A 13,091-nucleotide genomic window follows, 5' to 3' on the forward strand; every position below is an offset into this window, starting at 1 on the left:
GATCTATCCTTCTGCACTTGTCACATTTTCTTTCCTATTTACAGTCCATCCATGCCATCTGCGGGTTTGCTATCTCCAGACTTATGCTCATGCAGACAGCAAGCCTGGGATGAGAAAATGGCATGTGTGCCTGCGCTACACACACAGTGCCACATGCAGGAGCGCAACTCCATTAGAATCAATGGGACTTGAGGTCTGGAACAGATCCCCTGTGTATACAAAAGGACCACTGTAGATTATCTGTCTGTGACCTTGTGACATGCTAGCATTAACCACTGTAGTCAAATATATTAATATATTACTTTCACCTGGGATTCTGCCATTGACCAATACAAATGTCCTTCTCAGGCAAGGTGGCTTGTTTCTTTTCTATTATGGTGAGACCCAGATTCTTGGACAGTGAATGGTGAGACAGAGAATATGAAAAAATTAAGAAATAAACATTGGCTTACCTTGTGATATGTTTGTTTTCAGCGATGGAGGCTAAGGAATCCTCAACTGGGTTAGTCCTCTCACTCCAATAATAATAATAATAATAATAATAATAATAATAATAATAATAATAATAATAATTTGTATAGGCAGGGACTAGGAAGTTGCAGGTGACATAGGAGGGAACGCCCCTGACCTTCCAGTCGTTGATATAGCTGAAGCTAAAGATTATTTAACTCTAATATCTAACTAGATTAACGATAAAACAATATAAAAACAACTGAGATATGAACTCCGCCCTCTCCACAATCGAAGCATCACCTCAGTTCTGGGATTCCTTCACCTCCATCGCTGAAAACAAACATATCACAAGGTAAGCCAATGTTTATTTTTCCAGCGATGGAGGGGCGGAATCCTCAATTGGGATATGCCAAAGCTATTTACTATGGGAAGGAGAACTGACAATGGCAACTAGACAATTGTTTGGAGGACTTGCCTACGAAATGATGCCTCTGCGGATTGGAAAACATACAAACGGTTGTGGCGGACAAAAGTGGAGTGTGTTTCAGTTCAGTTTCCATGTGTGAAGATTGAGCCATTGTGGTTCTGGATAAAATATCTGACCCTGGGATAACAGGTTTGGATGAAGAGGAAGCTTGATCTTGTCCTGTGTCAGGGATAAGATTTCTGGAAACCAGGCCCTTCTTGGCCAATGTGGAGCGACTAGTATCAGAGTTGATCTTTCACTTCTTAGCTTTAGTAGGCACCTGGATATCATCGGGATTGGGGGAAAGGCATAGAGCAGACCTGCTGGCCAAGGAGTGTGTAGGGCATCCGTGTCCTCTGAGCCCTGAGACGAAAATTGGGAGAAAAATCTTGGCAGCTGATTGTTTATCGGGGATGCAAACAGATCTACCATGGGTGTTCCCAGGGCCCGGGATATCAGTTGAAAGACCTCTAGATGGAGATGCCATTCGGCCTTGTCTATGTCCATCCTGCTTAGCCAGTCTGCCCTCGTGTTTAGAATCCCTTTTATTTGTTCGGCCCTTAGAGACAGAAGGTTGTTTTCTGACCAGCTTATAAGACTCTTAGTTTCTTGCATCAGCGATCGTGACCTCATCCTGCCATCTCTGTTGACATGTGCTTTTGCTGTGATGTCTGTCCTGACCAAAACATTGGCGTTGGTCAACAGACCAACAGGCATGAAGGGCCAGGCGTATCGTGCTGATCTCCAGCCAATTGATGCTGTGGGCTCTTTTGAGATCAGTCCATTTGCACTGAGTCTTTCATCTGTGGTTAGTTGTATCTGTTGAAGAAGCCATATAGGGCGTTCCAGTTGGATTTGATTGGACATTCACCACTGTAGTGACCTTTTTACGCTTTGGGGCACGTGAACCTTTCTGTGTCTTTTTTGAGCAATGATCTTTTGAAAGGGGAGAAGCAGCTATTGCAATTCCCCTGAGTGAAATCGAGCCCAGGGGAGACAGGGCATGGCTGATATCATGAGTCCCTGAAGCCTTGTGAGAAGTACTAGATCTACCAAGGATAAGAGGAGAGTAGAGGTTATCAGATTTTGAATGGTCTTTATCCTTTCTGGCGGTAGTGACACAGATCCCTTTAAGGCAGGGGTAGGCAATCTTTTTGGGCCGGGGGCCGGGTTGCTGTCCCTCAGGCGACTGGGGGGCCGAAGCCGGGGGTGGAGCTTCCACCCTCCAGGGGCGGGGCTGCATGCTGGGGGTGGGGCTCCCACCCTCCGGGGGCGGGGCCGCATGCCGGGGGTGGAGCTTCCACCCTCCGGGGCGGGGCCACGTGCCGGGGGTGGAGCTTTCACCCTCCGGGGGCCAGGCCTCCCCATCTTTGCAGGCCCCTGACGGGGCCTCAGGCCCTATCAGAGGCCGCCGGCAAAAAAGCCTCTTGGAGGACCCCAGTGACGGCACTGGGCCTCCTGGAGGCCCACTGCCGCCGCTGGAGCCCTGTTGGAGGGCGCCACCGACGGCATCGGGCCTCCAGGAGGCCCGCTGCCGCTGCCGGAGCCCTCAAACAGGGCTGCGACGGCGGCATTGGGCCTTCCAGAGGCCCGATGCCGTCGGCGGGGCCTTCGAACAGGGCTCCGACGGCTTCAGCAGGTCTTCTAGAGGCCGAGGTCGGGCGAGACTTCGCCTCTGGCCGCCGCCATTTTGGGCGAAAAAATGGTGGCGCCCAGCACGGCTTTTTGCCGCTCTGGACGCCGTTATTTTTTCACCCGGCGGCGGCGGCAACCGCCCCCTGGGAGCCGCAACGAAGGCCTCCGGGGGCCGGATCCGTCCCGCGGGCCGGAGGTTGCCGACCCCTGCTTTAAGGTGTTTATTACAGTTCCTAAGTGTAGAATCGACTGGGAAGGGATAAGGTGGCTCTTCTCATGATTTACCAGAAAACCATGGAGACAACGATTGTAACACCGAGCTGACAGCACTGGAGGCCTGTCGATAGGTTGGGGCGGCGATCAGTAAATCGTCTAGATACAGGAAGATATATAAGCCCTGGAGTCTCCAGTGTGTGACTAAGGCTATCATTATTTTGGTGAATACCCTCAGAGCTGATGAGAGGCCAAACGGGAGTGCCTTGTATTGGAAATGACGTTTGTTGTAACAAAAACGGAGATATCGGCAGCGAGATGGGTGTATCGGGATGTGCAAATACGCCTCGGTTAGGTCGAGAGACACCATAAAGTCTAGTGGTTTCAATGACTCTAATATTGTCTTTAGAGTCTCCATTCTGAAATGATGTTTTTGGACACTCTTGCTGACCTTTTAAAAGTCCAGAACTGACCTCCATGCTTTGTTTTTCTTGGACACAATAAACAGGATGGAGTAGCACCCCTTGTATCTCTCTGGAGGTGAAACTTGATTGATTGCCCCTATCTGTAGTAGGTGATCGATGGCCACCAACATCAGGAAGTGTTTGTGTGAATGCTTCGACCTTGGTGAGACTGTGAAGTGGTCGTGGGGAGGATAAATAAAGTCTATCCAGTAGCCCTCTGAAACAGTAGACAAGACACATTTGTCCAAAGTGGTGGTTTGCCAGATATGATGGAACTGTTGTAGCCTGCCCCCTCTTTGTCTGAATGAGTTGTTGTTGCGAAAGGAAGATTGACCCTCGCGGGAAGACTTCTTGTCATCAAGTCTATATGTGGATGGTAGTGCCTTCTTTTTGTCTTTAGTTTCAATGAGTATGGGTTCTAGTACTTCACCAGAGTTTGGACCCCCCAAATGGAGCCAACGTGAGGTTCTGTTTTAGGTCACATATCTACTTGCCCATTTTTAAGCCAGATCTGTCTTCTAACCAGGATGGAGGCAGCCTGGGCTCTGGCACAAAATTGGATGATGTCTAGTAACACATATGAAGTGAATTTATGACCTTAACAAGCTTATTGATACCTTGTCAGAGCTTGGTATCACCTTTGGGCACTAACTGAATGAGGTCTTTTGCCCAGACATATGCAGCCCTTGAGAGGATAGAGACAGAAGATGAAGCCCTGGTGACTGTGGAAGAAGCCTCGAAATTTCTTTTTAAGGCTGAGTCTGATCTCTTGTGTTTTGGAATTTTTCCTGTGTCATTGCCATCTTTATCATAAAAGTCCAAGGACATGAGTGCTGATACCAGGACATCAACCAAGGGGACCTGAACATGGCTTTTGGCTGGTCTGTCTTCTGAACACTGGCCCTAAATGTGCTGGGCAGAGATAATGAGAAGGGAAGTTTCCATAACTTCTGGGCAGTTTCCTCACTGATCCCTGGCCCTAAACAGGCTGGGCAGAGGTGATGTGAAGAAATAGACATGGAGGGGATACCCCTCACCATCTGTTGTCACGGCTCCCATGTGCTGCAAAGCTGATTGTAGAAATCTCCTGTGCTCCCACCATGAAAGGAGGCAGCTTTGGAGGAGAGGGAGAGTCATAGGCAAAGCCAAGACCTTTCTCCAATCCTGGGAGCCCTTGCCATATTAAATCTTTCTTCCTGTTTCCAAGGCAGTAAGAGAAACAAAGAGAAGAAAAGGACTGGAGCGGCTGTAGTGAAGAAGTTGCAGAGCAACAGCAAGCACATCCTACTGGAGGCAGGATAATACTGGCCTTCTAGGGTTATCTTCACTCACGTGGGGCCACCAGAAGGTCTCGCTTTTTTACTTCCTGCCTATTGGAGTGAGTGGGAGGAGCATAACCCAAACTACAGGATGTGGGGGTCTTATCTACTGGGAAATGGCCGAGGACATGTGTGCTGAGACCGGGATATCAACCAAGGGGACCTGGAACTTAGACATCAACGAATTTGATAAAGTGTAAAATTGTTTAACTCCTGAAGGGTTTGGTCTGACAACTGCGAGTTTGGACCACTCTTCCCTTACCACTCTCATAAAGTCAGCAGGAAATGGGACCTCTGTACAAGGGGGTCAGGGACGTGGGAAGGAGTCATCGTTCCCTTGAGGCAGATCAGTGTCTAGAACCTGAGTGGGTTTGGGTGTGTCAGACAATTCCAGAGCCTTAATGGCTTTTTTAAGGAGGATGGAAAAATCATCATCAGCAAATAAGTCCGGCAGAGGAAGGGGGGAAGGGGATGGCCACCTCCTCTTCCTCAGAAAGGTCATTTTCACTCCCCTCAGAAACCAACCGTGACTGGGAGTTATCCGTAAGATCCTCTGAGGAATGACTGGAAAGTAGAAGTTTAGCTTTCTTGTAGTTTGAATGGTGGCCACTAGATGTCGCCCTTCTCTCATGAGAAGCCTTGGAGTGAGTGGATTTGGCGGGTTTTTCCCCACCGCTTTTAACGGCTCTGTGCCCCTCTCATTACAGTGGTACCCCGGGTTACGAATTTAATTCGTTCCGCGGCGCCATTCGTAACCCGAAAACCTTCGCAAGCCGAAAAAGCCATAGGCGCTAGCGCAGGAAAGCCGCGATTTCGTGCGAAAAAGCGCCGAAAAGCACCAAAAATTTTTTCGTAACCCGAAATAACCTTCGTAACCCGGAACAGTTTTTTTTCTATGGATTTTTTTCGTATCCCGGGAATTTCGTAAGGCGGTGCTTTCGTATCCCGGGGTACCACTGTATCTGGTATGGACTCTGAGGATGACCTTGTTGGCACTGAAGAAGACGGGGAATGAGCCCAGTGGAGTGAATCCTCGCGCCCCATCTCTGGGGAGATTTAGGGAGGAGGCAGACTGAGCTGCAGGCTAGCCGAAGGTCATGGCCTGAGGTATGGGTGGGGACAAGGCACCCGCCTAGCCCACAATGGTGGATGCCTGCATGATTAGTGAAGCCAGGAGGGAGGAAATCTCCAGTGGAAGGGTGAATGGAGAGGCCGCCGGGAGAGGCAAAGTGGGGCTACTTACATGCCTGACGGGCTCCGCTGGCTGTGCCATCCCTTCCCGATCTTGGGAAGGTCTAGAGTGGCCTGGAGCATCTGGACTCGGAGATGAGGGTTCTCCTTCCTCCAGCTGCACCGCTCTGGGGGTCCCCGCTTGAGCCGCTGTCTGGGCTCGCCGCAAGATGCCCTCAAACTGCAAGGATTCCCCGGACATGCCGGGGCTCTCCTCTGCATCATCCATATTAAGGCTCCTGACTCGCTATCTAGTCCTGCACTCAGGGAAGGAAGGGAGTGAAGGATAAGGAAAAAGGGGTTTTTTTGTGGTAAAAGGTGAAGGAAAAGAGATAAAAACAAGAACAACCTATTCGGAGCGACTGGCAGGACAGGGGTGTTCCCTCCTATGACATCAACTGCAACTTCCTAGTCCCTGCCTATTGGAGCAAGAGGAGGGAAATAACCCAACTGAGGATTCCTTCCCCCCATCACTGGAAAACCGCTGCTTTAAATCCGAGGCAGAGAATTTGTAGCCTTTTGAGAACAGCCAGAGCTTAGCAGTGGAAGCAACTGTTAGAGTAATTCATCTGAATGACTACAGGTCTTCCACACAATATAAACCATATTCTAATTACAGAAGGAGATACCATAGTCCTGAGATTTTGTGTGTGCATTTATGTGTGCATTTCTATCACTTCCCATAAAACACTGAAATTTTATTTTATATTTAATAATCATATAGAAAAATAAGGAAGTTTAACTTTCTAAGTAATTATTGTTCATTTTCACATATATAGCTTAGTGACTGGGGAAATGCGATTGGCTTAATGTGCATAAATACTGTATCGCATAAGGTGGGCGTGCAACTCAACAACAGAATATGGACAACACATACAACAGTTATGTTTAATGTACATCCTGCCTTTCTGTGGTAAGTGTCCAAGACAAGTGGCTAACATTTAAAAAAATGAAACAAAACATGTTAAATGCAAACAAAAACAAGTAAACAAAACATTACCAACATTATCAGCAGCACACACTCAGCTCAACAGTCCTCTCTGAATTACGTCACCAGCAAAATGCCAAAGGCTGCATCCACACTGCAGAAATAATCTGGTTTTACACCACTTTAACTGTCAAGGCTCAATACTATGGTATTCTGGGAATTGCAGTTTATGGTGGCACCAATGCTCTCTGACCGACAAGGTGCAACGTCTCACAAAAGTCCGACTCCCAGAACTGCATTGCACTGAACATGGCCGTTAAAGTGGGGTCAAACCAGATTATTTCCGCAGTGTGGCTATAGCCCAAAACAGGGCTAGGTAGGCATCTTTAGCCCGGTGTGAAGACTGGGGCAAAGTCACTGAGAAGATCTGTTCTTACAGCCCTCAATATGTTGTAGTATGGCCAGAACATAAAAGAAAGTTTCATAGGAGAAAAACCTTGCTCCAAACCATTTAGGGTTTTAAAAGTCACGAGCAGAATATTAAACTGTACGTATAAACATACGTACGAGAATAGAATGGAGCTAATGTTACAAGAGAGTTACACAAGTAACCAATACCATGAAGTGTGGTCCCAGGAAAGAAACTTTCACACTTTTCAAAGGCAGCCCCAAATACCTACACTATAATAATCCAAATGTGATGGAACTCCCCTGTGGTGAGATCTGATGATTCGAGAATAGATGAAGCTGGGAAATCAATCTCACTGTGTGGAGCACTCCATTCCACAGGGCAGCATGCTGAAATCCAGGATTAAAATGCAGATCAAGAAGGTCACTCTAGTCACAAATTAAGAGTTCACGAGGGGGCTGCTATCTCAAATCCAAGAAAAATCCATCAACTCCTATTATCCATTCTCTGCCCAGATGCATCACTGACCTGTCTGGATTAATTTTCATCTTTCCATTCATCCAATTTATTGCTGACATCACAGCATTACAACTAAAGGTGCAAATATGGCTACTGCAACACTCTTGAAACATAAAAGAAAGCACCCAACTGCCAATGCAGGAATACAATCAGTAGTTAGAAGCAGAACCTAAGTATCAGAGAATCTTGTGTCTGTGTGTGTATTTTTAAATTAAAGGCAGTTCGTCTTACCTCTGCTAAATATCTCCTGGAGCTTCTGGTCACTGATCAATGCATTGACAGCTTCCCTCAATACAGGCTGTTGCTGAAGAAGGTGGTTCTGACTTTCTGTTGCCATCTGCCAAGAAATGTTTTCAACATGAAACAAGCTGTGCTAGGAATGGATGAAAGCATAATGATACTGCTTGTAAGTCATGATTCCTTTGTTTCCTGCGTCCTGATGTTCACTCTCCACAAAACAGGAGTAATTAGCAGCAGTGAGTTTCACCACTGCTTCTAAAGTCATTCTGACACTACTTGGCTTTACTCATTCACTGCTGCATATCCATGCATGTATATTTTGGCAAAGGCAAAAGAGCAACAAATACCCTGCTGTATTTGTTGTATAATGTTTATACAATACATCTTCACTCGGGGATTACTTAGTCAGGCAACCAAGTGGACCAGGACTCTTTTCACACAGCACACCTTTGCAATGTAATGTGAAAACCCTGCAATCAAGAGCCAAAACAACTCTGTTGTATAACACAGAATTTTAAAGCCATCAGGGTTTACTTTTGCTAAAAATCTGATGTATCTTGATTTTCACAATGAAAATCAACTTGTTCAAATTTTTGTAACATGGCATAAGCTTTTCCTGCACAGTTGGTTTGAAGTGCACTGGTAAGGGACATGTATTTTCAAGTGTCTCTTACCTAATCTCAAAGAAGCTCCACAGATTTGGCTCAATTAATTCTTTTTAGATTACTGCAACAGCACTGAAGTACTTTAATTTGGACTCAATGGCCCAAGGTCACAAAGTACTATTTTAGGAATACCCAAGTGGGAATTATTATCTCTATAGAACCCCATGTTGTTGTTGTGTACCTTCAAGTTGTTTCCGAATTATGGCTACTATAAGGCAAACCTATCATGGGGTTTTCTTGGCACGAGTTCTTTAGAGGAGTGTTGCCATTGTCTTCCCCTTAAGATGAGAGCATATTACTTGCGCAAGGTCACCCGGTGGGTTTCATGGATGAGCAGGGGAAAACCCAGGTCTCCAGAGTCATAGTCCAACACTCTAACCACAACACCATGTTGGCTCTCCTGTTAGATGATTCTTACTTTAGTGTTTAGTGTTATATCTATGCTTTTTAAGATCCTGTCTAGTTCTTTCATAGCTACCCTTCCAGTCTTAGTTTTCTTCCACTTTCTTCACTGCAATCTCTGTTCTGGATTGATGATTGATTCAAAGTATGGAAAATCTTTGAATATTTCAATTTCATAGTCTTCTAGATTGAATTTATATAAATGTGGTCATTATTTTTATCTTATTGATGTTTATCATTAAGTCTGCCTTCATATTTTCTTTCTTTTCTTCAGTAATTGTTCCTGGTCATCATTTTATGCTACTAGTATGGTATCACCTCAGTATCTTAGATTGTTGATGCTTCTTCCTCTGATCTTCACTCCTCTTTCTTCTGAGTCTAAGCCTGCTCTGCATATGATATTTTCGGCATATACGTGCAACCCTATCAGACCCCTTTTCTAAATGGAACCATTCTGTTTCTCTGTATTCTGTTCTAACAGTAGCCTCTTGCCCTGTGTAGAGGTTATGCATCAAGACAATCAAATATAATGCTACATCCATTGCTTTAGGGTTTCCCCCCCAACAATTTTATTTTAATAACAACAACAACAACAACAACAACAACAACCACTTTATTACGGCCATTTGGCCAGCACAATTTTATTTTAAAGTTTTTAAGTAATCTCTGGTCATTATATTTTCTATCAAGTACCTGGATCATATTCTACATAAAGGTTAGTGAAATCATGACAAATAACAACTGTACCTTCAATTTGTGCACTGCTAATTTACCTGGAAGTGACTTAATTCACTGGCATCAGACAGGAATCTCAAGTCACGGTCTACAAGAGATTCTACTGGAACCACAGTACCTAAACCCAGCTTATCTACTAAAGGAGTGAAAGTCTGTGAATGAGAAGAAACAAATACAACATGAAAACAGATAGCAGCACCCTTATTTGAAATTAGAAATTCTCACAAATTTCAAAATAGATCTACTGCACAAGTCTCTGTTCCACACAACCTGCCTATTTTGCTGGAATAGCACTCCATTATTTAAGCTAAAAAGTTTCTAACACCACTTTATAAAAGAACATTAAAAACCCCTGCAGTGTTTTAATTTCGCAGGTTTGAATTTTTCAACTTTTCAATGACAGTTGAAATTCAGATTATCTTTTTTAAAAACAGACACTGTTTATTAACTTCTGATTAATGGCAAAAAGAAAGGTGGAGATACTCACCAATGCAGGCCAATGCTCAACTGATACTCTAGTTCCTTGAAGCAGAATTGGCTCATTTCGAGGGACCCATACCAGAGATGCTTCCAGCATCAGAACTATCACTTCCTCTGCATGAACCTTTACCCAAGCATGTTGCTTCCAAGTGCACCGGTCAAATTCCACAAATATCTGCAAGAGATTCCAGAATTTCTTTCTATCACAAAAGTGTGCAAAGTTAGAACAACCAGGCAATCAAATGTGTATCTTGAACAGAGGTTTATAAATATCAGCTTGTCTTATCAACTGAGGGGCTGTACACACAGCCCCTAAGAGTGGTGTTATGCTGATCCTTTCCTAGCCGGATTGGGGCTGCGGCAACCGAATGCCGCGGCCCCGATCTGGCCTTTTCAGGATGCAAAAAAGAGCTGCAAAACGCGGCGCAATAGCCATGGCTATATGGCGCCATTTCAGCACTGCGTTGTGCAGATGCAGTGCCAAAGGACCGCTGTATCGCCGCACGCTTTGTGGAGCAGTACACAGTGTCCGGGGGGGTGGGAGTTGGGGCATGTGTCATGTGGACATGATGCCCTGAATCTGCCAACAGGCCAACCTTAATGGCCGGTCTGAAGAGCCCCTAAGCCTGTATCTCTGCTGGTTTTATGCCTTTGATTTTGACTTATGGCAATCCTAAGAGAGGGATGGCATGTGATTACAAACACTGTGAACATATCACAGGGTTTTCTTGGATAGACTTCTTCAAAAGGGATTTGCCATCCTCTTCCTCTGAGGCTGAGAGCATGACCCAGTGTGTTTCCATGCTTGAGTGGGGATTTGAACTCTGGTCTCATGGAATCCTAGTCCAAGAGTCAAGCACTACAGTACAGTGTGTCTCTCCCTCTGTATGTGCCTTCACGATGCCTGTCAACCCTATGAATTTCACAGACTTTTACCAGGCAAGTAATACTCATAGGTGGTTTGTCATTGTCTTCCTCTTGTCGTTGTGTGCCTTCAAGTGATTTCCTACTTATGGTGACCCTAATGCAAACCTATCAAGAGTCTTCTTGGTAAAATTTGTTCAAAAGAGGTTGCCACTGCCTTCCCCAGAGAACAAGAGCATGTGATCTGCCCAAGGTTAGCCAATGGGTTTCATGGCCAAGCTGGAAATTGAGCCCTGATCTCCAGACTCATGGTCCAAGACTCAAACTACTGCAACACCCTACCCTCTTTAAAAATTCAATATCTTTCCCTTTGGCATTATAGATAGCTTCAGAAAAAAAAAACCTTCCCCTCTCCCAAGCCTTGTGAATGTAACCAGAACACAGAAAGGATGGGTCATTTAGGCAGGCTAAAAAGAAAAAGAAAAAACAAGAGACTTCTTTTTCTTACCATCACCCATATCACAGTAAAAGCTAAAGAAAACATAGCCTTTTTCTAGACAGTCTTGTTTATACAGAGGTGTTGATAAGATAAGACACAGCTGGAGAAATGCCTGTTTCTTTTCTCATACAAAGGGATCCCAGTGAGAGAAAAATCCCCTCCCCACCCTTCCCCAAGCCCCTGGAGTTGCTAGAGGGTTGGAGGGAAAAGCAAAGACTTTGCAATTCTGTAGAAAACTCTGAAGAAGAGCAAGGCATTGGGGGGGGGGGGGGGGAAGCAGAGGAAATGCCTATGTACCGTTTTTTTTTTTAACCAAAGCTTCTTGCAAGTCTGAAAATACTCTGCCTTTTCCTCAAGCCCTCTAGTAAGCATGGAGGGCTAGAAGGGCATTGATATTCTTTCTCAGAACACTGATAGGCCATTTCACCTCTTCCTGGAGGACCACATCAAGGGGATAACTTTTTCAGGAAGTTTTGGAAAACAGAAAAAGGAAAAGGAACCCCTGCTTCCTGTCCCACTTTAATGGTGGCACAAGTCAATCAAGGGCTACAAGCACCCTACAAACAGATGAATAATGTTAATGTCCAATTCTGGAACAATACTTTGTACAGATTTATTGACCGAACAACCCCTCGATCCCTGCCCATCATGGCTGGCTGTCCAGGGGGGTGATGCCTTGATGGCACTTCTTAGACGTGTCATCAGTGCATCCCTTAGGGAAGGTCATGTACCATCTGCTTTAAAAGAAGCAGACCATTTTTGAAAAAGCCTTCCTAGGACCCCGACATGAAAAACTATAGGCCTTTATCCCATCTGCCATGTTTGAGCAAGGTGATCAAGAGGGCTGTTGCTCTTCAGCTCCAAGTGGTCTTGGATGAAGCCGATTATCTAGATCCATTTCAAACTGGCTTCAGGACAGGCAATGTGCTCTACATCATGGGGCTACCCTTGTGCCTAGTCCGAAAACTTCAATGGGTACAGAATATGGCGACCAGGTTGATCACTGGAACATCTAGGAGTGACCATATAACACCAGTATTAAAGTCACTCCACTGGCTGCCTATTAGTTTTCAAGCACAGTACAAGGCGTTGGTTATTACCTTTAAAGCCCTACATGGCTTGGGCCCAACCTGTCTAAGGGATCGCCTACTCCCATATAATCTGACCCGTACTCTCAGGTCCTCTGGGAAGAATTTATTGCAACCTATAAAAACTAGACTGACTGCAACTTCCCAGAGGGCGTTTTCTGCAACCACTCCCAGCCTGTGGAACGGCCTGCCGGACGAGATACGTCAAATCACCAACTTAGACAGCTTCAAGAAAGTTGTCAAGACAGATCTCTTCTGGCAGGCCTTTCCAGAATAAACTACTCGGCCATGTGGTGATTGTCCTCCCCCCCCACATATATATTATGACTCTGCCACTATTATTCGTTGTAACTGTTATGTAATTTTAAATTCTATACTGTTTAATTGTCTTTTAAGGGGGGATATTTTGTATATATGGATGTATTTTTAACTCTTGTAAGCCGCTTTGATTGTTTTTAACAAAAAGTGGGATAGAAATAAAA

General features: G+C 45.2%; 1 protein-coding gene across 6 annotated transcripts in view; it reads right to left on the minus strand.

Moving 5' to 3' along the window:
* KDM3B (lysine demethylase 3B) overlaps positions 1 to 13,091 on the minus strand; it is a 71,981-nt gene that overhangs the window by 46,003 nt on the left and 12,887 nt on the right. For all 6 annotated transcript variants that reach the window (XM_042449855.1, XM_042449859.1, XM_042449860.1 and 3 more), the window contains exons 2-4: positions 10,166 to 10,333; positions 9,717 to 9,830; positions 7,868 to 7,973 (exon numbers count right to left, since the gene is read on the minus strand). In XM_042449855.1, coding sequence (XP_042305789.1) covers positions 7,868 to 7,973; positions 9,717 to 9,830; positions 10,166 to 10,333 — 388 coding nt within the window. The remainder of the gene's footprint in view (positions 1 to 7,867; positions 7,974 to 9,716; positions 9,831 to 10,165; positions 10,334 to 13,091) is intronic.

This window comes from Sceloporus undulatus, chromosome 2 (genome assembly GCF_019175285.1).
Source record: "Sceloporus undulatus isolate JIND9_A2432 ecotype Alabama chromosome 2, SceUnd_v1.1, whole genome shotgun sequence".
In the NCBI taxonomy this organism is placed as follows: domain Eukaryota; kingdom Metazoa; phylum Chordata; class Lepidosauria; order Squamata; family Phrynosomatidae; genus Sceloporus; species Sceloporus undulatus.